Source organism: Oryx dammah, unplaced genomic scaffold, assembly GCF_014754425.2.
Source record: "Oryx dammah isolate SB20612 unplaced genomic scaffold, SCBI_Odam_1.1 HiC_scaffold_5, whole genome shotgun sequence".
NCBI lineage: Eukaryota > Metazoa > Chordata > Mammalia > Artiodactyla > Bovidae > Oryx > Oryx dammah.
Window position 1 is genome coordinate 97,965,313 of NW_024070189.1, and position 27,608 is coordinate 97,992,920.

The following is a 27,608-nucleotide window of genomic DNA, read 5'->3' on the forward strand; positions in this document are numbered from 1 at the left end:
CATAAAGAAAGCTGAGCACTGAAAAATTGATGCTTTTGAATTTTGGTGCTAGAGAAGACTCATGGGAGTCTCTTCGACTACATGGAGATCAAACCGGTCAATCCTAAAAGAAATCAACCCTGGATATTCATTGTAAGGACTGATGATAAAGCTCCAATACTTTGGCCACTTGATGTGAAGAGCTGACTCATTGGAAAAGACCCTGGTGCTGGGAAAGATTGAAGACAAATGGAGAAGTGGGTGACAGAGAATGAGATGGTTCAATAGCATCACCAACTCAATGGACATGACTTTGAGCAAACTCCAGGAGACAGTGGAGGACAGAGGAGCCTAGAGTGCTGCAGTCTATGGGGTTGCAAAGAGTCAGACACCACTTGGGGACTGAACAGAAAAATTAAGTACGGAATCAGAATGAGGAAGCAAAGGTGTTGAGAGTATGGGGGAGAATCATTCGACTTGGGTGATCATGAGATTTAGCCTGGATAAGAAAGGAGGTGAAGGTGATGGTTCAGAAGAAGCTGATGGCTTGAGTTTAAAAAGCACGTTTAGGATGAGAGAAAGAACTTGAGAAAAAGGCCTTGACAATGGTTCCCTCATTCACAAAAAGTCCTTGGAGTATTTGCAATGGTCATGATTTGGGTATCCAGAAATAAGCATTGATCGAAAACATAATAGTGAAGAGAAATCCAACTGAATGCACATTTATTGAGATTCCATTATGCAGAACAAACACTTCAGGAAGTAAAGGTTAAACTTTTCCTCTCCAGGAATGACATGTATAATGATTCTCCTTGTTTGCACCTTCATTCTTCATGATGCCAACCAGATCCACATGCATGACACGTAGAGCTGAATGTTCTATCTAGTTTTAATATTTTCTTTTCACTTGACCTAGAAAACATCCCACCCCAAAGATGTTTAGATTAAAGCTAGGTGTCAGGATAAAAAACAAAGAAATTAACAACAAAACAGACAGGAACAGTTGGAGTGGGTTAAAGCCAGAAAGCTCCATTCAGCAGGCAAGGATGGCTTGAAATCCTAGCATTTTGCGCTTCTTTAGATTAGAGTGGGAGGACTTCTCAAAAATCCAGGGTGAAGAATCCTTTTTAAAAATCTTTTACCCAGATTCATTTACTGTTTTTTTTTTTTAATTTTAACTTTTCATTTTGTATTGGGGTATAGCCAATTAAAAATGTGATAGTTTCCGGAGAACAGTGAAGAGACTCAGCCACACACACACATGTATCCATTATCCCCCCAATTCTCCTCATCAGATGAAGAATTCTTTTTTTTGGAAAAAAGTGTGGGTATAGTATCCCACTCTAGAATTTCAGCCCCTGGGACGTTGGTTTTTTTGTCCATAAAGAAAGGCTGGACTTTGCCTTGAAGGCAGCTACTGTGTTGGTACTGTTGGATTTTGTATGTTCCCTGCTTACCATACTGTTGGACATATCATAGAGCTCAATAAATATTCTCTTTGCCCCCTACAAGTTGTAGCTTGCTTTAGAAGTTTCAGGCTCCACAGAGGAACAAATATCTCCCTACAGCTGCCCACGAAGATAGGAGTTCCTGACTCAGTTATTACAGGAGTTCTAAAGCTATGCCTTCCCTCCTGGCATTTATTATTCATTTGCAGAATTTCTTGTCCTCAAGCAGTATTCCCTGGTTATACAACCGACCTTCCAATGTTGTCAAGTTTGTGGGGAGCAGAGCTAGAAAGTTAACCCAAGGTCAAATTTGTCCATAAAGGACAAAGGTTCTGTTAGCTTTTTACTCATACTCTGTGCATAAAAAAGGAAAAACTTCAGAAAGTCTTCTAATTAAAGCAATTGTATTCCTTAAATATATCATAAATATATAATATGTAAATATATCATGTATTCTTTCCTTTTTAAAGATACACTCATTCAATTTCCACAGTGTTAAGCAATAATAATAATGATAACAACGTTTCCTTATTCATTGTGGGAAACTAGTAGTTGGAGTGCTGGCAGCTTTGGGAATTCTTTTGGGTTATCTGGGAAGCATTTCAAAGGTCACAGCCAGTGGTTAGCACCTATAACAATTTTACTCTTATTGAGAATATTAAGCTTAATATTTTTTCTTATGACTTGATTGGCTCTATTCTCTGTAAGCTTAATATTTGTAAAAAATTTTTCCAAAAAGAAATTTTCTGATCATTTGACATGCCTGCCCTAACACTTTTTCCTGGTTCCATTTTCTTCTTGGTCCTTTTGGAAAGATTTAGGATGAATTCCCCTTCCCTTCCTCCAAGAAGGAATTTGGAGGTCACTGTTTCTTCAGTGACCTCGATATTTCCACTGCTGAAGAAAATTCCATATTTTCTCAAGAAATGGAGAAACAGTGTTTCAGAAATTTCTCAATTTTGGTTAGCTTAAAAGTAACACATTCTAAGGCTTTTTGGTTAGCAGGTGTGGTAGGCATGTACATGGAAGACATAAAGCCAAATGAGATTGGGAGAATTTTTATGGATTAGAATCTTTGGAGCCTATCTAGTGACATACCTTCTTACAAGTATGTTCTCTCATTTCTATAAAAGATCAGTTAGGGGACAACTGTGGAGAGAAGTCTCAGGTAGTACTTAGAGCACATTCCTTGATGCCATCAATCCTGAGTTAGCTCAATGGAAGAGCAAACAAAACCAACCTAGAGAGGTTCTCTTTCTAACAGGACCATTTCCTCTCCCAGGAAGGTCCCATTATTAGATGCACTCCTCCTCTAAAATTATGTAGAACATTTGGGGTGGGCTTCCTCTTCCGGATCCCTTTCTATAGTATCTACTACCTCCATGGGGCTCAAGCCCATCTCTCTTTGAAACAGCCATATTTCGGGGGACGATGACCACTCTGCTATGTCTGTGATTGTAAGTCTCCCCCTAAAGGAGTCTACTTTAGATGGTAGTGGTGTTGGTGATATGTTTTACCCATACTTAAAAAAAAATTAATTTCTACTGGACTGTAGTTCATTTACAATGTGTTTATTTCTCCTGTTCAGCAAAATGCATCAGTTATACATATATCCACTTAAAAAAAAAATTTGGCCACGCCACGCGGCATGCAGGATCTTAGTTCTCTGACCAGGGATTGAATCTGTGGCTCCTGCATTGGAAACACAGAGTCTTACCCACTGGACCACCAGGGAAGTCCCTGCACTGTTTTAGATTCTATTCCCATAAATCATTAGAGTATTGAGTAGATTTCCTTGTGCTATACAGCAGGTTCTTATTAGTTATCTATTTTATTTATTTTTAAAAAAGCTTTTAATTTCATATTTGGGCTTCCCAGGTAGCTCAGTGGTAAAGAAGTCACCTGTCAAGCAGGAGACATGGGTTCAATCCTTGGGTTGGGAAGATCAACTGGAGAAGGAAAGGGCAACCCACTCCAGTATTCTTGCCTGGGAAATCCCATGGACAGGGGAGCCTGGCAGTCTAGAGTTCAAGGGGTCACAAAGAGTTGGACATGACTTAGCCCCTAAACCACCACCACTACCATAGTTGACAGGCAATGTTGTGTTAGATTCAGATGTACAGCAAAGTGATTCAGTTATATATATGAATGCACCTATTCTTTTTCAAATCATTTTCCCATTTAGGTTATTACATAACATCGATCAGAGTTCCCTGTGGTATAATAAGTAGTTCCTTATTAGTTATCCATTTTAAATATAGCAGTGTGTACATGTCAATCTCAAATTCCCTAACTATCCCATACTTGGAATGATGAGAATATATATTAATAAAACAGCCAGGTTAGGCATTATTAGGGAGCGAGAAAGAAACAGTGAGAAACAATATGATGGGAATGAGGAATGCAAACCAAGTCATCAGGAAAAGGACCGGACTCCTCCCCACACTCGGCATGAAAGGGAGCTTGTCCTAAGACAAGGGAAAGGAAGTTTGGCGTGTCAAGGTGTGGTGCGTTAGAATAAATTGCAAGTCTTACCTCACTGGGTTTTGAGTCAGGACCAAACCTGCTGGAAAGTGTGTAAGCCTCAGACTCAGATTTAGATTTGACGATCTCGCCAAACCACTTTTGGACCTGGAACATCGAAGAAAATACCAGGATTATTTTTGTTAATGTTGGAGAAGAGAAAAGTCAGTGAGTTAGGAAGAGGATGGGAACATTATGAAAAACCTTTCCCTACAAAATGTGGTATATGCATACAATGGAATGTAATTTAGCCTTAAAAAGGAATAAAATTCTGAAACAGGCTACCACAGGGATAAACCTTGGAGACATTACACTGAGTGAAATATATGTGTTAAAAAAACTGTTAGTCACTCAGTTGTGTCTGACTCTTTGAGATCGCATGGACTGTAGCTCGGCAGTCTCCTCTGTCCACGGGATTTTCTAGGCAAGAATACTGGAGTAGGTAGCCATTTCCTTCTCCAGGGGATCTTCCCAACTCACAGGTTGAACCTGGGTATTCTGCACTGAAGGCAGATTCTTTAACATTTGAGCCATCAGGAAATATATAAGCCAGACACCAAAGAACAACTACTGTATGATTCCACAAATTAACTGGGACAGAAAGTAGAGTAGTGGTTACCAGGAGCTTGGCAGGGGAGAATACAGCATTATTGTTTAAGGGACACAGGGTTTCAGTTTGGGATGATCAAAAAGTTCTAGAATGGATGGTGGTGATTGTTGTTGCTTGACAATGTCAAAGTGCCTAATGCTGCTGATCTGTACAATTAACAAGGTTAAAATGACAAATTTTGTTATGTATAATTCACCACAATAATTTTTTTCACATTACAGGATACACATTTGTCATAGAAAATTAACAAAATGTGCATATCCAAAGGAATAAGATAGAAGAAAACTGAGGAAGAAAATTCCTCAATCTAGCTTTGAGAGCTTCCCAGATGGCGTTAGTGGTAAAGAATCTACCTGCCGATGCAGGAGACACTAGAGTCACGGGTTTGATTCCTGGATTGGGATGATCCCCTGGAGCAGGAAATGGCAACCTGCTCTACGATTCTTGCCTGGAAAATCCTATGGACAGAAGAGCCTGGTAGGCTACAGTCCATAGGGTCCCAAAGAGTCAGACAGAACTGAACAACTGAAAATGAACATGAACACGAACACCCAGAGGAGCTTCCCAGGTGGCTAAGTGGTAAAGAATCCACCTGTCAATGCAGGTTTGATACCTGGGTTGGGAGATCTGCTGGAGGAGTAAATAGCAACCCACTCCAGTATTCTTGCTGGGATAATCCCATGGACAGAGGAACTTGGGCTACTGTCCATGGGGTTGCAAAGAGTCAGACACAACTGAGTAACTGAGCATACAGGTACGCCCAAGAAACACCAGTAGATCCTTGCAAAAGTGAGACAGAAAAAGAAAGACAGCTAATAAAAGATGTATAATCCTTCATTCTGTGTTTCCACTGTGGACAGCTGGGGTTCAGTGTCACTGGGGGGTTCTGGAGAGAGCATAGTACATACTTCAGGGTTATTCACCTCAGAGAGAAGGGAGCTGGGGCATCCATCTACTAGCACCCATCAGTCATTGGTTGAGGCTGCTTTCAAGGGTCACTATTCTCTGAAAACACCAGCTTGCCCTGCGCATGAACCAGGGCATGTCTTGTGGTCAGTAAGAAGCCCACTGGTACAAAGTCACAGGTGTTTATAATAAACAACCGTAGGCATGTAGAGTAGAGTGCCAAAGGGCTATGAGAGGGCCATCAGCAGCATCTGCTGGACTTCCCTGGTGGTACAGTGGATAGGAATCCACCTGCCCATACGGGGGCTGCTAAGCTGCTAAGTCGCTTCAGTCGTGTCCGACTCTGTGCGACCCCATAGATGGCAGCCCACCAGGCTCCCCCATCCCTGGGATTCTCCAGGCAAGAACACTGGAGTGGGTTGCCATTTTCCTCTCCAATGCATGAAAGTGAAAAATGAAAGTGAAGTAGCTCAGTCGTGTCCGACTCTTTGTGACCCCATGGACTGCAGCCCACCAGGCTCCTCCATCCGTGGGATTTTCCAGGCAAGAGTACTGGAGTGGGGTGCCACTGCCTTCTCCGGCCCATACAGGGGACATCAGTTCAATTCCTGGTCTGGGAAGATTCCACATGCCACGGAGTGACTGAGCCCACGTGCTGCAACTACTGAAGCCTGAGCATCCTAGAGCCTGTGCTCTACAGTGAGAGACGCCACCGCGATGAAGAGCTCCTCCGGTGTAGAGCAGGCCCAGCTCTCTGCAGCTAGAGAAAGCCCTCACACACACACACACACACCAAGTGGTGAAGACCCAATGCAGCCAAAAAAAAAAATAGACAAAAAAATGAATAGACAGAACTAATTTATATACATAAAATGAAAGAGGCCACTGTTTACCTGCTGGCTGAGAAGGCAGTACACCAGGAAGATGAAGACGCCCTGCAGGCTGTTGATGATGGTGAAGAGGTAGGCCATGACGCGGGCAGCCGGTCCCACCTGCAGGAGTCCTAGAAACCACGTGCATCCCAAGATGAAGAGCTGAGCTGTGGCTTTGAGTGTCAGCATCCTGGGTAGGAATAATCGATAATGTAAAGAAACCTGATAACGATCGTGACCATTCCTACAGCATAGTTGTTAATGGTGAGCACTCTGGAGCTGGAATACCTGTGTTTTAAATCCAAGCCAGCACTAACTTTGTGACCTTGGGCAAGTTACTTTCGGGGTTTCTTTCTACCCCTCCCACCTTTTTTTTGGCCATATCATGCATCTTGGGAAATCTTAGTTCCCTAACCAGGGGTCAAAGCTGGGCCATAGCAGTGAAAGCGATGAGTCCTAACCCCTGCACTGCCAGGGAATTTTCCTACTTTCCTTTAACCCAGTTCCCTAATATTTGTAATAGTCCTATTTCATAGGGTTGCTGCAAATATTGAGACTTAACATATGGGAAATATTTAGGACAGTACGTAGAACAAAATTGTGCATGCAAAGTTGCTTCAGTCGTGTCCGACTCTTTGTAACCCCATGGGCTGTAGCCCATCAGGCTCCTCTGTCCATGGGATTCTCTAGGCAAGAATATTGGAGTGGGCTACCATTTCCTATTCCAGGGGATCTTCCTGACACAGGGATTGAATCCGCATCACCTGTGTCTCCCGCATTGGCAGGTGGGTTCTTTACCACTAGTACCACCTGAGAAGCCCCAAATTAGTACCATACACATGCAGAACATTCTAAAACTATAAAGTTCTTTGTCTCATTCTGTCTATATCACTTACAGATGGGGGAGGTCTTGTAATTTGTTATTCAAGCAGGAAGGCTTTTGAGATCAAAAGGGGTGCAATTCAGGGGAACTATATTCATTATCTTGTAATAATCTATAATAGAAAAGAATCTGAAAAAGAATATATATATGTGTGTGTGTAACCAAATCACTTTGTGGTACACATGAAACTAACAGAACATTTTAAATTAACTATGCTTCAGTAAAAAAGGGATGTTATTAATAAACATAATGCATCAGCAAACATAAACTGGGACCATTCCAGGAAAACTGTAAGGTCACCTTATTTATATATCTATATATCTCTAATTTTAAAATAATTTTGCTCATTCTCCCTGGGTTATCTCATAATACTGACACATATCATCTCCTCTGGGAACAGATGATTGTCAGGCTGTTGACTAGAGCACCTTGATTTTTCTCTATTTGGCCTCTCAGAAGTTTAGCTAGAACAGGTTCAAATGATAGAAAAATTTTCACATTGAAGAGAGGAAATATCAAAGCCTAGATTCATAACACACATGATAGCACTTATATGGAATTCTATTGGTCAAAGCAAGACATAAGACCATCCTAGATTCATGGGTTTGGAAGCCAACCTCATCTCTTGACATGAGAAGCTGAAAACTTCTGTCATTGTTTTAAACTCACTATACCATCTATTTGTCTGTTTATCTATTATCTGTGTGTTATCTAAATACCCATTCATCCCTCTATCCATCTATTCATAGATAAAACAAATATGTCCCTTTTAAACAATTTGTCATTCTGAGTAGAGTTATGAATACTTATTGTATTGTATAATTAAAAATTTTAATTGAGGAAAATTAAAAATGAAATAAGATAAAAAATATATATAATATGTAACTGAGAAAAGCTAGTTGAGGAAAAATTTGTGTAGTGTGATTGCTATTGTATGTATGCCTGTCTGTTCTATAGAAAATGCACAGAAAAAGGCCTGGAAAATATCAGACACATCATATCATACAGGTTCTTATCTCTGGATTTCCTGGTTGGTAAAGTAGTAGGAAAATTGGGAGCAAGTGGCTGTCATTTTTAACCTTATATATTTTGAAAACTTTTGACAAATAATAAAAAAGTAACAAATGTGCTATTTTTGTGATTACAATGAAAACCTCAGCAAACTACAAGTTCAAATTAAGATGGATGGTGCACACTATTTACAATAGCCAGGACATGGAAGCAACCTGTTGACAGATGAATAGATAAAGAATTTGTGGTACATACATAACAAAGGTACAATGAAATATTACTCAGCAAGTAAAAGGAACAAATGAGAGTCAGCTGAACTGAAGTGGATGAACCTAGAGCCTGTTATACAGAGTGAAGTAAGTCAGAAAGGGAAAAAGAAATATCGTATATTAACGCGTACATATAGACTGTAGAAAAATGGTGCTGATGAACCTATTTGCTGGGCAGGTATGAGACAGAGACATAGAGAACAGATTTGTGGACACAGCAGGGGAAGGAGAAGGTGGGACAAATGAGAGAGTAGCATTGAAACATACATATTGCCATGTGTAACATATTACACATGTGTTAACGGGAAGCTGTTGTATAGCACAGGGAGCTCAGCTCAGTGTGATGACCTAGAGGGGTGGGATGGGGGGGATTCAGGGACGTTCAAGAGGGAGGGGATATATGTATACTCATGGCTGATTCACATTGTTGTACGGAAGAAAGCAACACAACACTGTAGAGCAATTGTCTCCACTTAAAAATAAATTAAAAAAAAGATGGATGCTGCAAAATAAAAAATATACTCATAGTCTCCAGTTTTTTTAAACAGTATTATATAAAATATATTTTAACCTAAATCCTTCCTGAACTATTGCCTCTTGTGTTTTGCAGCAGGGAAGTTCCTCCTCTTCTTTTTAGTGTTAGATCTCTTTCCTTTCTGAGATTCATCAAGGACACATGCCTGCTCAGTTAGAAACTACATTTTCCAGCCTCCTTTGCAGCTAGGTGCCATCACATGACCAAAGTCTAACCAATGGGATATGAGTAAATATGGAACTTGCAAATTCCATGTTACTTCCTTCCCATGGATGGGATACAACATCCTATGGGCTGGTGGGGCAACAAAATAGAAAGAGCTTGAGTCCTGGACCACTGTGTGGAGCTCTGTTCTGTGGTATGAGAATGAAATAAACTTCTATCTCACTTTCTTTTTTTGAGTCCCAGCAATTGAATACAGCTTCTCATTGTGGCAGTGGAAGGCGGCAGTGACCTTGCTAGTTCCTAGAGGCTGACTGTGCATATATGTCTCTGTGGATATGTAGGAAGGACCAGTAAGAAGTGAGTAGAAGAAAAGGGGGTTAGAAAATACCATTTTATTTAGAAAATACCATAACTTACTTTATGTTCCGGATGGTAGACACTTCACTGTTGAGAGAGGAAAGTTTTCTTTTCAAAATCCAAAAAACCATGAGAAAAAATACAAAATTCACCTGCAAGAGTGACACAGACCATGGAGAATACAAATTAAAATGTACTGTGTCTATTCAGTTTATGCTAACATACTGTAGAGCACAATGTGGTTTTCTAAATGGGAGGGAAACCCCAAATGGAAGGGACATGTATATATATATGTGTATGGCTGATTCATTTTGGTGTGCAGTAGAAGTTAACAAAACATTGTAAAGCAACTATACTGAAAAAAAAAATGGAAACGCCATTAAACAAAATGTACCTTGTCTGCTGTAAATTGCACACAACCCCTGCCGCCCTGCACATGGGTTTGAATTGGTAGGAGGTGGAAAAATCAAACTACATAATTGAGAAACTGTGTGTCCCTTGTTCTATCCTGCACCCAGCATGCCTGATGCTTCTGCTTAGGTCAGGAACACTGGAGCCACGTATTCACTCACACAGATAATGGCACAGACAGGTCCAAGGAAAGCCCAGATGAATTTCTGGTCCAGGTGAAGCCAGCATCTGGGAACAATGGGAAAAGGGACACGAAGGGAGATCAAAGAAAGCACATGAAATGGACATGAAATGACATCTTTTTCTAACAGAGAACTTTTCCAGTGTTTCTTGAAAATGTCAGCTGATGACAATGCAGGCTTTGATTGTTTGCTTCCACGTGTTACTGGCACATGAAACAGTTTACAAGCACAGACCTGTTGAATTTTCATACCAGTATTTCGAGGGTGGGAACCATGGAGATGACTGTTATCCCCATTTCACTAACAAGGGCACCGAGACTTGAGGGGGTGTTCCAGGTGGCCCAGTGGTAAAGAATCTGCCTGCAACGCAGGATACGTGGCAGGAGCCATGGGTTTGATCCCTGGGTTGGGAAGATCCCCTGAAGGAGGAAATGCCAACCCACTCCACTATTGTTGCTTGGGAAATCCCATGGACAGAGGAGCCTTGGCAGGCCACAGTTCATGGGATCACAGAGTTGGACATGACTTAGCAACTGAGCATGAGACTTGAGGACTTGAGGTCACAAATTATGGGAAGGATAAAGCTGGGACCTACCTGCAAAATTTCCTCCTTCCAGAACTTTCCACATCATCTTTCCCTGCCTCACTGGGAAAGAAGTTAGAGCCCTTACACTCAAAGGGAAAGTAGAGTGCATTTGTTGTGTTTCTCCGAATCATTGCCAATAACACTGCCCTCAAATCTGTCCATGGCACAGGGTGAGAGTCAATCTTACCGATCAGGTGTTCCATAAAGACGAGGCCTGGAGGCTGCAGAAATGGCCACGATCACAGCCGGGACTCCATAGCCCACTGGGAACATAAGCCACTTCATGAGCCTGTTGACACTGGAGTAGTTGACCACCGTCAGGTTGCGGGCAGTGAGGAAGAGGTGCAGGCCCTCCAGCAGCATCCAGGTGAAGGAGGCCAGGTAGAGATAGTGTAAGGCACCTGCGATGATGGCACACAGCACCTGCGGGAGGAGGAAGGTGTCACCAGGAGGGACTGTCAGGGTGGAGCACAGCCCCGGGACCTCTCCTTTATACTGGCATTGAGTTCAGAAGCACTGCTATTAGATCACGGTCGCTGAAAGTAAAGGTGGTTGATAATGCCAGCACTGCTCACCTCACCATGCATCCTCCATCTAGGACCCTAGGCTATTTTATTGAGGGGTCCGGGGCAGCATGGCCCCATGGATTCAGCACACCCTGAGGCAGGCACATTCTGGGACAGTATAAGTACCTTGTTCTCAGTTCTGTCGATGGCTGTCAGGAAGAGCAGGTGGGCCAGGAAGAGGCAGAGCGAGAGCTGCAGGTGGAGCGAGGTGCTGGTGTTCTGGATGGCTTTGCACAGCAGGAAGGTGAGGGCCGCCAGGAGGAGGCACAGCAGAGAGAGGCTCAGCCCCACGTAGGTGATCACAGTCAGTGTGGGATCCTCCTCCTGGGACCCAGCAGAGAGGAGACCACAGTCATGCTTTCCTGCCCTGGGATTATATTCTCCCACCCCTTGGAATGTGGCATCCCCACATAGGCAGACCACCTGTATCTCTGCAATGAGGGGAGGGGTGCAGACTTCCTGTGTGCTGTCAGCAAGCCTATGTCATCAATAAGTTCTGTGGACCCACCTTTAGGATATGTGTCAATCTGACCTTTTCCCACCAACTCTGCAGCTGCCATCCAAATCCTGACCACCATCATCTCTCTGCTGGGCTACTTCTGCTGCACCACTGACCATTCTTGATTCAGGGGCCAGAGATACTTTCTAATAACACAAATCTGTAGCATCTCTGATGCACATCCTCTATTGTCTCTCCATTCCAATTTTTAAAAAATTTTTTCCATTGCAATTTGAATGAAATCTAAACTCCTGACTGGCATTTGTGGTCTGACAATTTTCCTCTGCTCCCTTCTCTCCAAACCTGACTTTTCCCACTTTCCTCTCATTCATTCTATTCTTTCTAGAACCCCCTGGGTTTGTGTGCTCTGTCTCATGGATTTGCCTATTCCAAATATTTATTTTTAAAGCTTATATTTGGCTGTGCTGGGTTTTCATTGCTGCTTGTGGGCTTTCTCTAGTTGTGGCAGGTGGGGGCAACTCTCTTGTTGCTGTGTGAGGGCTTCATACTGTGGTGGCTTCCCTTGTTGCAGAGCACGGGCTCTAGGGCGAGTTGGCTTTAGTACTTGTGGCACGTGGGCTCAGTTGTTGTGGCGCATAGGCTCCAGAGCACAGGCTCATTTGTTGTGGTGCACAAGCTCAGTTGCTCCTCAGCATGTGGGATCCTCCCAGACCAGGGATCAAATCCTGTATAAGAGTGTCTTATACCCAAGGGTGTCCCTTGTATAAGGCAGATCCTTAACCACTGACCACCAAGGAAGGCCAGATTTGCCTATCCTAGACATTTCATGTAAGTGGAATCCTACAGTATATGGTCCTTTGTGTCTAACGTCTTTCACTCAGTGTGATATTTTTGAGATTCATCCACCTTGTAACACTGCTGACTTAATATTCAGATTTCAGCTTGAATAGCTCATTCTCCTCCGATCACTCTATCTAAAGCAGTACGCTTCTCCTATCACTCCAGACTTGGTCTGTTAAACTTTTCTTTATAGCAGTTATGGCCACTCAGTAGTATAATAGTGTGAGTCGCTCAGTTGTGTCTGACACTTTGCAATCCTGTGGAATGTAGCCTGCCAGGCTCCTCTGTCCATAGGATTTTCCAGGCAAGGATTGGAGTGGGTTGCCATTTCCTCCTTTAGGGGATCTTCCCAATCCAGGGATCGAACCTACGTCTGTTACATCTTCTGCACTGGCAGGCAGGTTCTTTACCACTAGGGCCACCTAGCAGGGCCTCAAAAGGGGTTAGCTGGAGGAATTCAATAGTTACATCCTACCTGGCCATGCAAGGCCATGAGAACAGCGAAACTGGACAGGTGAGTGGAGCTGCATATCGTGTGAGTCTTGTTCACTTTTCTCAGAGCACAGCCATCCTTGGACCAGCGGCCGCCCTCCTTTGTGCCTTTCCAGTAGACGCAGAAGATCTTGACCCCGGGCTTCACCTGAAAATAGAACAGGCTCATCATGTCATTCCTTGGGAGGGACAACTCTGAGTGTCAGCCTTGGCTGGTGACACCCTGGGTTAAGAAGGATCAGGTGATTTCTATTTTAAGTGGAGAGGATGACCACCAGTATACCTGCCCCCAGAGTTCCAGTTCTACTGGGATTCCACATAATAGAAAACAAGCTCATCTCTCTCTCTGGGAGTCAGAATTTTACAAGATGTTACTGGTTTCAGGACTTTGTCCTCCACCATGGGAGTCAAATAGAAAAAGAGTATAAGACCCACCTAAAGTTTTCTTCCAAGTACTCTCTAAGTGAAATTTCCCTGATTTCTACATCAATTCTGCCTTGACCTCTTACAGCACAATAATTGCTCTTGTGATGACAGGGCTAGTGTAGGGAAGAGACATCACCAGGAGAGAGAAGAAAGTCAGCCTTCAGTTTCTCTCTCCTTCTTTTTTTTGGTCTCAAGGATGTCCAGAGCATCGTTTGATTGGGCCAAGGAGATGAGTTGGATGCTCTCCTATTTGGGGGCTATATCTCCTTTGATAATCCACTGGACCATCCCTAGATATCTCACTCCATTCCTGCTGTCCCATGCCCTACATCAAAAATTTCATACCTAGATTTCATGCATCAGATGGAGAAAATCTATGTTTCTTCATCTTCCCTCACTTCATTCTTGTTTTCTTAAAATGTAAAAAATATTAATTTTTCTAGTTTTATTGAGATTTGGTATATAGCATTGTGTAAGTTTAAGGTATACAGTGTAATGATTGATATATGTATCTATTGCAAAATGGTTATTGCAATAAGGTAGTTAATGTCCATCACTTCACATAATTACAATTTGCATTTTGTGGTGAGAACTTTTAAAAGCTACTCTCTCAGCAACTTTCAAATATACAATACAGTATTGTTAAACTGGAGTCATCATTCTCTCCATCACATCCCCAGAACTCATTCATCTATAACTGGAAGCTTGTAACCTTTGATCATGGTTACCTGTTTTCCCCACCTGCCATCCCTGGCAACCACCAATCTGTCCTTTGTTTCTGTAAGCTTCGTTTTCTCAGATTTCACGTATAGATGAGATCATTTGGTATTTGTCTTTCTCTGTCTGACTTACTCCACTTAGCCATAATGCCCTCAAGGTTCATCTATGTTGTGAAACAATGGCAGGATTTCTTTCAACTCTTACTTTCTAAACGGAGTTGGAAACCTCCTGCCTTTAAGAGTTTGGGCAGAGAATGCGAGAAGGCAATGGATTATATAAAAATTTTCCTTCTAATTGAATTATGCAGTCTGAGTAATTAATTCCACATGTCTATGCAAGAATAAATACTATGTCTCAATTCAGATTTCACAGATGTAGGAGGTACCTACAACTAAAATAATTCCATGTACTAAAATGACGCTGCCCAAGAGAAATATCATGTAAATCACTTATGTATTAACAATTTGAAATTTTCTACCACATTAAAAAAGGAAAAGAAACAGATCAAATCAATTTTAGGAACTTATTTTATTTAGCCCTCTATATTCAAAATAGGGCTTCCCAGGTGTCACCGGTGGTAAAGAACCTGCCTGCCAAGGCAGGAGACAAACGAGAAGCAGATTCGATGCCTGGGTCGGGAAGATCCCCTGGAGGGCATGGCAACCCGCTCCAGTATTCTTGCCTGGAGAGTCCCATCGACAGAGGAGTCTGGAGGGCTATAGTCCATAGTGTCACAAACAGTGAGACATGACTGAAGTGACTTAGCATGCATGCATGCATATTCAAAATGATATCATTTAATGTGTCAATATAAATCCATATATGTAATCACTATAAAATTATTGAGATGCTTAACACATTGTTTTTCTCACAAAGTCTTCCAAGTCTGGAAATACTAATTCTAAATCTGGAAATGCTAACCCTTCAAAAATCTCAATTCAGACTCAGATACTTCAAATGCTCAATAACTAGTTGGCTCCTGGTTATGATACTGGACAGTGCAGGTCCAGAACCACTGACAGGGAGTATATGTAAATTGTTTGGTCTAACACCCATGAAACCCAAGCAAGTACAAATTGCAGCTTTGACCCACCTTCATGTGCTGAAAACTTAGATTCACAGGCTGGGAGAGAGGTGTGATCTTTTTGGGTCCAATAGCAGCACTTACTACCTGTGAGTTCAGGTAAACTTGATCTTTCTCATTCATCTCTTCAAAAAAAGTTGCATTTATGATGTTTCCAAGAGAAGAGTATGAAACAAAGGCAACTGCACTAGGACCTGAGGAGACAGAATCATGGAGATTGGGATCGACATATATACACTCGTGGTACAGGCTCAGTCACTCATTTGTGTCTGACTTTTTGTGACCCCATGGACTGTAGCCCACCAGGCTCCTCTGTCCATGGGATTTCCCAGGCAAGAATACTGAAGTGGGTTTCCATTTCCTTCTCCAGGGGATCTTCCTGACCCAGGGATTGAACCTGTGTCTCGTGTATTATAGGTGGGTTCTTTACCACTGAGCCACCAGGAAGCCCTTAGTCATATTAATACATATATATTTAATTTGTTGAAGTCAATTAATGTGATGTCGAGCATCACATTATATGTTATGCTGAAGAGGAATAGTTAAATTTTTACATAACCTCCTGCTCCTTCTGCCTCTGTAACTCAGCTTGCCTCTTGCAAAGTCTAGGTCACATAGGTCACATAGTCTCAGAAAGTGGGGACAGGCAATACTAGGAACTGGAGTTTATCTCACTCACCCTTGACCTGCTCTTTGCAGTCACCCAGCCCCTGATAACCTGCTTAATCATGCCTGTCCAGGTCAGGCATCCCCCTCCCCATCGTGACCACTGTTCCTGAGAGCACGAAACCCCTTGGTTTAAACCAGCCTATTAACAGCTAGTGTTGCCCACTATAGTCTGTCTATAAACACTCTGTAATCCCTTTGTTCGGGGCTCAGACCTTGGAGTGTTAACTCTGGGCCTGCCGGCCTAATAAACCCGAGCTTTCCAACTCTCTGAGTGTGGTGCTTGGTTTCTCAAGTACTGGTTTCTGCAACAGTGACACAATTTATTTCTTGTACACGTAAATGATGCAATTTTGATGAGAAAAGGACAAAAAAGAAAGTGAAATTTTTGTAAAAATACACACCTAGAGATAACTGCTGTTTTAAGTTCTGGATGTTTTTTTCTAGGTATAAATATCTGCATCCAAATACACCTCATGTCCAAGATTTGTTAATGGACAAAAGATGATGTTACAAGGAAGAGCCACTTCTGACTCCAGGTTGGATCTGTTACTTTAACCTTTGCTTCCTGTTGCTTTTGTTCACTGCTTGGCATAATGGCCTGCCTCAGGGAACCCTGCCCTACTGCCTGAATATTAAACTAAGGTGTCTTTGTTCAAGACCCTGTCCACCTGTGGATGGCTACAGGAAGGAAGAAATTAACACATCCTCCAGGAGATATTTGCAAGATTAACGGACTTTTTAGGGCTTCCCTGATGGCTCAGTGGTAAAAGACTCTGCCTGCAATGCTGGTGATGTTACTTTGATCCTTGGGTTGCGAAGATTCCCTGAAGGAGGAAATGGCAACCCACTCTGGTGTTCTTGCCTGGGAAATCCCATGGAGAGGAGCCTGCACTGACCACGTGCACACAAACACACACACACACACACACACACACACGCACACACACAATGGGCTTTCTACTTTGCTTCCTTACCCCTCACCCCACATCTCTATTCTATAAAAGAACCTGGAATCTAGACCCTGATACTTATTTTGAGACATTAGTGTGCCATTTTCTCAATAAACCAGCTTTCAAATAAAGTCATTTTCCTTGCCTCAACACCTCATTTCTCAAATTTATTGGCTGGTGGTGTGGTAAGCAGAGCGAGCCTGGACTCAGTAACAATGTGACCGAGTTTCCTTCTATGGAGAGCTGAGTATCAAGGATTATCTGATTCTATGGGGCATTGCGATTCACCTTTTATGGACTTTCTATTGCCAAGCAATTTCACAACTCTGTAGCCATAGAAGACAACATGTAGAAACTTGACAGTAGTGGAAATGGTTCTTTCCCTAGACAAAGATGCATTTTGTCTGGTAGATATGTAGTTTTCTGTTATAGAAAATATAATTTTGAACATTGCATTATAGTATCGCCCTATAGAGTACTAACCAGCTTTTGCATCAGTTAGCTTATCATTTCAGAATTTGTGACTCATTTATATAGAAATACGTTTGTGTACATATGTATCTGCTCTTTGAATTGCCTCTGAGCATGTCTGAACATTTCATAGATTCCCTCATCATTTAATGAGCTGATGTAATCTTTTTCATGATTTTGAAAAAGTCTTTATTGAATTTGTTACAATATTGCTCTGTCTTTTAAGTTTTGGTCTTTTGGCCATCCCAAGGCACGTGGGATCTCAGGTCACAGACCAGGTATGGAATCTGCACCCCCTGCATTGGAAGGCGAAGTCTTAACCACTGGACCACCATGGACGTCCCATGAGTTCATATAATCTTTGATGTACCTTCGTTTATATTTGAAAATGGTATTTACCTTTTCATTATCTATCTCTTTGAAAACGGTATATAGATGTATACACATACACACACAAAACCACAAACTTATATACATGCACATAGGCACATTTACTCACATATATGAGGGTCAAAATAAAAGATTTTCAGTGTCTCTTCTCATATTCTGTGGAGAAGAAAATGGCAGCCCACTCCAGGACTATTGCCTGGAAAATCTCATGGACGGCGGAGCCTGGTAGGCTACAGTCCATGGGGTCGCAAAGAGTCGGACACGACTGAGCGAATTCACTTTCACTTTCTCATATTCTGAGGCATAGAAAGTATTTCTGGACCTGAATCCTTTGTTGTATTGAATAGGGTAAGACTGGAGGGACAAGAGAAACTGGGAAAACTAAGAGAGGCTAAGCTGATTTACATAAGAAAGGACATGAATCTACCCTTAGGAGAAAAGGATATAAAAGTTGGGCTGTCTAAGATTGCCGGGAGAAATATCAATCACCTCAGATATGCAGATGACACCACCCTTATGGCAGAAAGTGAAGAGGAACTAAAAAGCCTCTTGATGAAAGTGAAAGAGGAAAGTGAAAAAGTTGGCTTAAAGCTCAACATTCAGAAAACGAAGATCATGGCATCCAGTCCCATCAGTTCATGGGAAATAGATGGGGAAACAGTGGAAACAGTGTCAGACTTTACTTTTTTGGGGCTCCAAAATCACTGCAGATGGTGATTGCAGCCATGAAATTAAAAGACGCTTACTCCTTGGAAGAAAAGTTATGACCAACCTAGATAGCATATTGAAAAGCAGAGACATTACTTTGCCGACTAAGGTCCGTCTAGTCAAGGCTATGGTTTTTCCAGTAGTCATGTATGGATGTGAGAGTTGGACTGTGAAGAAGGCTGAGCGCCGAAGAATTGATGCTTTTGAACTGTGGTGTTGGAGAAGACTCTTGAGAGTCCCTTGGACTGCAAGGAGATCCAACCAGTCCATTCTGAAGGAGATCAGCCCTGGGATTTCTTTGGAAGGACTGATGCTAAAGCTGAAACTCCAGTACTTGGGCCACCTCATGCAAAGAGTTGACTCATTGGAAAAGACTCTGATGCTGGGAGGGATTGGGGGCAGGAGGAGAAGGGGATGACAGAGGATGAGATGGCTGGATGGCATCACTGATTCTTCGATGGACGTGAGTCTGAGTGAACTCCGGGAGTTGGTGATGGACAGGGAGGCCTGGAGTGCTGCGATTCATGGGGTCGCAAAGAGTCGGACACGACTGAACGACTGAACTGAACTGATGGCTGATTCCTGTTGATATTTGGTAGAAACCAATGCAATACTGTAAATCAATTATATTTCAATTAAAAAAAAGTTGTGTTATTGTTGTTTTTCAGTCGCTAAGTGCTGCCTGACTCTTTGCGACCCCATGGACTGCAGCACGCCAGGCTCCTCTGTCCTCCACTGTCTCCACTAAATGGAAGAGGAAATGGCAATCCACTCCAGTATTCTTGCCCAGAGAACTCCATGAACAGTATAAAAATTGGGAGGGAGGGGCAGAGAAGAGGCAGGTGGAATTTTGAAGGAAGAAGAGAGGAAAGAGACTGGTCAGTCATAGAGAGGAAAAGGAAAGTAAAATTAACCCTCTATATCTGCAGGTTCTGTATCCACAGATTCTATGAACCTTGGATTGAAAATATTTTTAAAAATCCCAGGGGCTTCCTTGGTGGTTCAGGTACTAAGACTCTGCGCTCCCAAGGCAAGGGGCCCAGGTTCAATCCCTGGTCAGGGAACTAGATCCCACATGCTGCGACTAAGATCCGGTGCAGCCAAATAAATAAATAAACATTAAAAAATTCGAGAAAGTCTCAGAAAGTAAAACTTGAATTTGCTTTGCATCTGCAGCTATTTTCTTAACTTTTGCATTGTATTAGGTATTATAAATAATCTAGAGGTGATTTAAAATATAAGGGAGCATGTGCATAAGGTTATATGCACATCTATATCAAATACTATTGATAAATCATTTTATATAGGGACTTGAGCATTCGTGGATTTTCATGTCTGAAGGGTCCAGGAACCAATCCCTCTTGGAGACTAAAGGACAGCTATAAAAGGAAATTCGGTAAGAATTGTGTGATATCATTCCACTTGCCCTGCTCTCTCTTGAAGACTTCAGTAATGACTAACTTGTTTTGCAAGACCTTTAGAACTGGTTTTGTGTTTCTTTTGCATGAAACAAAATGTTGAGGCTGGACCCAAGGAAATCCATTTGTAGTTGGTACAAGTATTTCTATCTCTTTAGATAGAAATCTAATTATTTCTTTTCCATATATATTATATATATATATAATAAAGTTATAGGAGGAGAAGGGGACGACAGAGAATGAGATGGTTGGATGGCATCACTGACTCAATGAACATGAATTTGAGCAAGCTCTGGGAGTTACTGATGGATGGGGAAGCCTGGTGTGCTGTGCAGTCCATGGGGTTTCAAAGAGTTGGACATGACTGAGCGACTGAACTGAACTGGCACATATTATATAGTATAAACCAGATATAGATAACATATACGGAAATCATTACCTATGTGCTTACTTGCTCTGTTGTGTCCAACTCTTTGTGACCCTATGGACTGTAACCCGCCAGGCTGCTCTGTCCGTGGGATTTCCCAGGCAAGAATACTGGAGTGGGTTGCCATTTCCTCCTCCAGGGGCTCTTCCCCACCCTCGGATTGAACCTGCATCCCCTGCATTGCAGGCAGATTCTTTACCTGCTGAGCCATCAGGGAAGCCCTCTATCTATCTATTTATCCACCTTTTTTTTTTTTTTTCGTGCTTACTGTGTCCAGACATTATTCTGGGGATACAGTGGGGGACAAAATAGCCTGAATTTCTCTTCTTATTGATCTTAGTTTCTGGTGCAGGAAACAAACATAAACAAGCAAATAAAGGTGTTAGATAGTCATCGACTGAAGCCGCCCACCTTGGCCAGGTATGATGATAACCACTTGGGTGAGTTGTTTCACAACAGGAGGTCCCAATGAGGAACTTGGTACTGCCACCCGAAAACTAACCGGGAGAATTTGGGAGGGGCCAAAAGAGGGAGGAGACAACCATCCTCCCAGAATTCTTTGCACGGGAATCCGTCTTGGCTGAGAGATGCTCGGGCCACCAGGAAGGACCCTGACTCAGACTATGGGCCAAGGATGATGACTGACTGGAGACAACCTAGAAACGAATCGCATTACCATAAACCCTGAGACCGTGAGCCATGTGGCAAAGCAGTTTTCCTGCTGCTCTCTGCCTGGGGACCACTTTCCAATAGAGTCTCTTGCTGTCCAGGCACAGGTCTCCTCGGACAACTCATTTCCAAGTGTTGGGAGCCCACTCAACAAAGGTATATATCAAAGACACCTTGCTCTGATATAGGATTAGTGCTCAATTCTATGGAGAAAATTAGTGAAGTAGGGGACAGTGGAGCTTCCCAGGTGGCCCTAGTGGTAAAGAAGCTGCCTGCCAGTGCAGGAGATGTGGGTTTGATCCCTGGGTCAGGAAGATCCCCTGGAGGAGGACATGGCAATCCACTCCATTATTCTTGCCTAGAAAATCCCATGGACAGAGGAGCCTGGTGGGCTACAGTCTATGATGGGGTTACAAAGAGTCAGACACGATTGAAACGACTCAGCACTCATGTCAGGGGACAGCAAGAGGTGGAGGACGCTATTTTAGACAGTTTTCAGACAGCAGGGTGGAAGGAAGGAGGACATCTGAGAGGATGCTCTAGGAGGAGGAAATAGCAGAGGAAAACCCCCCAGAGACATGACTGTGCCCACCTGCTCAGGAATCAGCAAGGAGGCCAGTATGGCTGAAGCAGAGTGAGTGAGGGGGACAGTGGGAGGAAGCGAGGGCGTGGTGGGGGTTGATCTTGTAGGGCCTTGGGGAGCATTTCACTTTTATTTTAAGCCAGTGGGAAAACTATTGGAGGGTTTTAAGCAAGGGAATGGCATAATTTAACACAGTTTGATAGGCTAAAAATATATATGCACATGATATGTTTATATTATACATGTATAATTTTATTACATATTAAGGCATGCATGTGACTTACAGTAAGTCCCCTACATATAAACGAGTTCTGTTCTGAGAGCATGTTTGCAAGTCCAATTTGTTCCTAAGTCCAACAAGATTAGCCTAGCTACCCAACTAACACGATCAGCTGCATCATACTGTAATAAGTTTCTAATACTTTTCACATGAATAATACATAAAAAACAAGCAAAGAAAATAAAAGAAACATTTGAAATCTTACAGTACAGTACCTTGAAAAGTAGAGTAGCACAGTACAATAGCTGACACTCAGGGGCTGGCATCTAGTGAACAGGCAAGACGAGTTACTGACTGGAGGAGGGAGAGGAAGTGAGATGGAGCTGAAGGACCTTCAGCGATAGGAGTTGGAGGGTAAGCTGCAGTTGAACTCATGCCTGATGTTAATGGAATGCAAGTTCCCACCTTGAAGATTTATATGTAGTGGACATTTTGTATATCAATAGTGTTATGAGCTGAATTGTGTTCCTCCCCAAAATTTATATGTTGAAGTCTTAATGGTACTTCCCAATGTGACTGTGTTAGAAGATAAGGCTTTCAAAGAGGTGATGAAATTAAAATGAGACTGTTAGGGTGGGCCTTATCCAGTCTGTCTGGTGTCCGTATAAGAGGAAATTTGGACACATGAAGAGAGACTAGGGACACGTGCACCCAGAGGAAAGGCCATATGAGGACATCGTGTGAAGACGGCCAAGGAGAGAGGCCTCCGGAGAGACCAACCTTGCCAACATCTTCATCTTTTATGCCTAGCCTCTACAACTGGGGGAAAATAAATTTCTGTTGTTTAAGCCACCAGTCTGGTATTTTATAACAGCCTAGCATATAACATGGGCTTCTCTGGTAGCTTAGCTGGTAAAGAATCCACCTGCAATGCAGGAGATCTGGGTTCGATCCCTGGGTTGGGAAGATTCCCTGGAGGAGGGCATGGCAACCCACTCCAGTATTCCTGCCTGGGGAATCCCCATGGACAGAAGAGTCTGGAGGGCTACAGCCCATGGGGTGGCAGAGTCAGACACGACTGAGCAACTAAGCACACAGCACAGCATATGTATATACACACATAAGATATATAATGAATATACACACATATACTATATATCAATTATATCTATGTATATGTATATGCACATATGTGATAAGATGTTAACAAGATGTCGGTATTCTCACGTCAATAAGAATTCACTACTGTAGCTGCTGAGAAGTCCACATGACAAAGAGGTCATATCTAATGCGTGGTTAAGGACCTAGAGACAAGAACCATGTTTCTGGATTCAAACTCCATCTTTGCCACATACTAGCTGTGTAGTTCCCAGGTGGCTCAGAGAATTCACCTGCCAATGCAGGAGACGCGGGTTCGATCCCTGGTCCAGAAAGATCTTCTGGAGGAGGAGATGACAACCCACTCCAGTATACGTGCCTGGGAAATCCCATGGACAGAGGAGCCTGGCAGGCTACAGTCCATGGGAGTCACAAAGAGCACAATTTAGCGACTGAACAACAATAAGAAACAAGCTGTGTGGTTCATCCTACTGGGATAAATCCCCTAGCAGGTGTCTCTAACCAGATTTTTCTGGCTTCTCTCGAGGGATGAGAAGTAGGAGATTCACTTCTGCTTCTCTGAGTTGATGGCAGTTTCTGTTCATCAGAAAGAAACAGCGGTGGGTGGTTGGAAGGTATCAGCAGGTGATCAATCTACCTGATCTGATGCTCGGAAATTGCTTGTTTTTGAGCTGAAATATTCTGGTGTAAGAGCAAATCACATGTAGAAAAGAAAAGAATGGCTATTGAGGTTTCCAAGGCTGACCTCTGTCTCCAGGGTTTGCTCTCTGAGATAGTTTATAGGGAGAGGAATCATGTGATTCTATGTCTTGGGTTACCTGCGACAGTCCCAGTTCATACTTGGTGTCATGGTGTAACTTAATAGGGTCCCTTCTGGTATTAAAATTATCCACCTTTTGGAGATAAATTACAAGGTTGCTTTAGACCGGAGGTTCTCAACTGCAGGTTATCCTGCCCTCTCACCTCAGCTGACATTGGGTGGTGTCTGGAGGAATTTTTGGTTGTCACAACTGGGGAACTGCTATAGACGTCTAGTCTAAGGCCAGGGATGTTGTTCAACATCCTACAGGGATGACTCCCTACAATGAAGAATGATCCAGTCCAAGACAGAACCTGAGGGACAGAAAAATGTCCCTTTATGAGTTCGTCATGAACCCATCAATGTGTTCTTTTCTCTGTTTAGGAATGTTCAGTCCTCAACCTAGATGTGGATTTAATTCGATGACCATTTCTGTTCTCCGATTCTCTGCTGGTAAAGGACTGTACAGAGAAAGAATTCACGGTTTTCACCCTGAAGGTATGGTGGTGGTGGATGGGAGGGGCGAGGCGGGGGAGGGGACATGTCGATGAACAGATGTTAACACATTAGATGCCGGGATAAGGTAGGTTCAAAGTGCTGGCGGAGCACAGGCGAGGGAAAGCCTGACTCTAGTGCTGTGATGGAAGCAGGCAGTCCCGGGAGGCTTCATGGAGGAGGAAAAAGTTGAGCTGGGTTGAAAGAATAAAAGTTCACCCTGTGGAGTGTTGGTTAACATTACTGGCAGAGGGACAGCCAGGGCAATGCTTCAAGATGAGACTGCAAGGGTCATTAGGGAAAGATAAATAGTCTGTTGCTGGGCATGTAAATGGTGCTTCTCTGGTGGCTCAGTGGTAAAGAATCTGCCTGCCAATGCAGGAGACGCAGATTTTAACCCTGGGCCGGGAAGATCCCCTGGAGGAGGAAATGGCAACCCACTCCAGTATTCTTGCCTAGGAAATTCCATGGACAGAGGAGACTTGTGGGCTACAGTCTATAGGGTCACAGAGTCAGACACCACTGAGCATGCACGAATGCACGGGCATGTCTATGCAAGTGCTCGCCGAGGCACGTGCATTCACATTATGAGGTCTGCAGTTCATGTAAACAATTCAGCCTAGACAGTTGTTATGGACTGAGTTCTGTTCTCCTCAAATTCATATATTCAGTTATGGTTTTCTCAGTGTGTATGTCCAGTCATGGAATTGCTGGGTCATATGGCAGTTCTATGTTTCGTTTTTTTAAGGCACCTCCGTACTGTTCTCCAGAGTGTCTGGAGAACAGTGTAAGAGAGTTCCCTTTTCTCCACACCCTCTCCAGTATCTGTTGTTTGTAGATTTTTTGATTATGGCCATTCTGACCCGTGTGAGGTCATACCTCTTTGTAGATGAAACTAGAGCCTGTCATACAGAGGGAGGTAAGTCAGAAAGAGAAAAACAGATATTGCATATTAAAGCATATATATGAAGTCTAGAAAAATGGTACAGATGAACCGTTTTGCAGGGCAGGAACAGAGGGACAGACATAGAGAATAGATGTGTGAACACAGAGTGAAGGAGAGGATGGGACACATTGAGAGAATAGCATCGAAGCATATACATCACCATATGTATAACTAGTGGGAAGCTGCTGTACAGCACAGGGAGCTCAGCTCAATGCTCTGTGATGACCGAGAGGGCTGGGATGCGGGGTGGCAGGAGGGAGACTCCAGAGGGAGGGGGTATGTGTATACAGCTGGTTCATGATGTTGTACAGCAGAGACTAACCCAACATTGTAAAGCAATTATATCCTGATAAAAAAATTAAAAAAATTGTTGATTTCCTAATTCCTAGTACCCCAGAATGTGACCAAGGAACACACTGGATTGCAGATATGTTTGGAAGCTTTCAGGCCCCCTCTGCACACTGTGAGTAATGGGAGAACCTGGTGAGCATGCAAGCATGAAATCACATGGTTGGAATTTGGCTTCCATCCTCCTTCTGGCCCATCCTCCAGTGAAGGCAGATTCAAGTTCTTATCTTGGGGGAGGAGAGGAAGTGAGAAACTAATTGCCACATGAGACTTTCTCAGTTCAGCATGTGCTTAGTTGTCTGCGTTTTATCATCTTTTCTTTGGAACTTTGGGCGATAGCACAGACCAGCTGTCTATACAGACCCCACATTCATGTAATTGGATTTTAAGACCCTCATTTATTGTGCTACAGCAATTGTAACATATGGCAGTTATAACAGAAGTCTTCCTGCCAAATGAAAAAAAATATTGGAGGTGTTCATGCAGACAACCCAAATTTTGGCTTCTCTTGAAAAATCAGACAGTCTGGCAATGCTGGGACAGTTAATAGTAACAATTTCTCTCTCTACACAGGCTGTAGCAGATGCTGTAGGCACCCTAGCTTTATTCCTTTGGCACTTCTGTTTTTTTTTTTAACATGCTGATGGATCCTACTGCAAGCAGCTGCGACTCTCTGTCTGGGAGCTTTCCCTGGAGTGAACATGTTTGATCTGTACTCAGGGCAGGCTGGAAGAGCCTTGAAGTTCACTTCTGCCTGCAACCCCCAGAAGGGCTCTTAACCAGTGATGGATCAGAGCAGGTGGATAAAGAGCTCAGCTCAGCTCCCACTCCCTGTTATTATTATTTTAGTTTTGAAATTCGGGATTTTCACTGCAGCATGTGAGATCTAGTTCCCTGACTAGGTATCAAACCTAGGTCCCCTGCGTTAGGAGTGCAGAGTCTTAGCCACTGGGCCACAAGGGAAGTCCCCTTTATTATAAAAAAAAAAAAATTTCTTTCTTGGACCATGTTGAGTGGCATGTGGGATCTTAGTTCTGGAAGCACAGAATCTTAACCACTGGACCGCCAGGAAAGTCCTCTAGCTACCTCTCTTTGAATGGGGTAACTCAGTGGGGTTGAACCCCAGCCACCACCAGCAGTAACCTGCTCGCTAACATAATAATCCCTGTATGGGCTGCCCTCTCTTCCTTGTCTCACTTCCTCTTTTCCCTGTTGGGATGATTAATTTTATGTGTCAACTTGGATAGGCCTTAGGACCCAGATATTTGGTCAAAGACCAGTCTGGATATTGCTGTGAGGGTATTTTTAGATGAGATTAACATTTAAATCAGTAGATTTTGACTAAAGGAGATTGCAGTTCCTAATGTTGGTGGGCCTCATCTAATCAGCAGAAGATGTTAAGAAAAAGACTGACCTCCCCCTAGGAAGAGACTGCCTTTGGACTCAGGCAGCAACAGCTTTTCCCTGGGTCTTTCAGCCTGCTGGCTAGATTTTAGATTTGCTGCCCTCCACAATCGCATGAGCTAAATTCTTAAATCTCTCTCTGTCCCTGCCCGTGTCTCTCTATCTCTGTTTCTCTTTCTCTACATATACACAGGCTATTGGTTCTGTTTCTCTGGAGAATCCTGATTAATACACTTACTGATTCTCTCTGAGATCATCTCCCATATAAAACCATCACACTTGTTCCCCTTACACTTATCCATGCGCTCCTAAGGAACCCAAACTGAGAACCAGATAGAAAAGCCCCCTAAATTACAAAGAAGTCTCTCTTTCATGCTGAAGAACAAAACCCCTCCATTTTAGGTAGGAAGATGTCTTTTTTGTAACTATAAAAAAAAATTTTTTTTTTTTTAAGGAAAGACTCAAATGGCACAGTCTTAGGGAAATGGAGCAGAACCCCATAGTCCTTGTTTTCCAAGTCCTCAGCTCACCTTTTGTCTGTGGAAAAACTTTAGCCAAAAGTTAGTTTAATCAGAGAAGTGAGAACATAAAGAAACAAAGGAAAATAGTTAAAGGAGATCAAATGATAGTAGTTTAGTCAGTAAGCAAAGTCAAGGACCTTTAGTTC

General features: G+C 42.9%; 1 protein-coding gene across 1 annotated transcript in view; it reads right to left on the reverse strand.

Annotated features, from left to right (window-relative positions):
• Nucleotides 1-682: 682 nt before the first annotated feature.
• ADGRE3 (adhesion G protein-coupled receptor E3) overlaps nt 683-27,608 on the reverse strand; it is a 64,069-nt gene continuing 37,143 nt past the window's right edge. The window contains exons 8-16 of the mRNA XM_040240931.1: nt 15,335-15,519; nt 13,079-13,243; nt 11,430-11,627; nt 10,925-11,160; nt 10,131-10,197; nt 9,619-9,710; nt 6,360-6,528; nt 3,963-4,058; nt 683-891 (exon numbers count right to left, since the gene is read on the reverse strand). Coding sequence (XP_040096865.1) covers nt 883-891; nt 3,963-4,058; nt 6,360-6,528; nt 9,619-9,710; nt 10,131-10,197; nt 10,925-11,160; nt 11,430-11,627; nt 13,079-13,243; nt 15,335-15,519 — 1,217 coding nt within the window. The 3' untranslated portion in view covers nt 683-882. The remainder of the gene's footprint in view (nt 892-3,962; nt 4,059-6,359; nt 6,529-9,618; nt 9,711-10,130; nt 10,198-10,924; nt 11,161-11,429; nt 11,628-13,078; nt 13,244-15,334; nt 15,520-27,608) is intronic.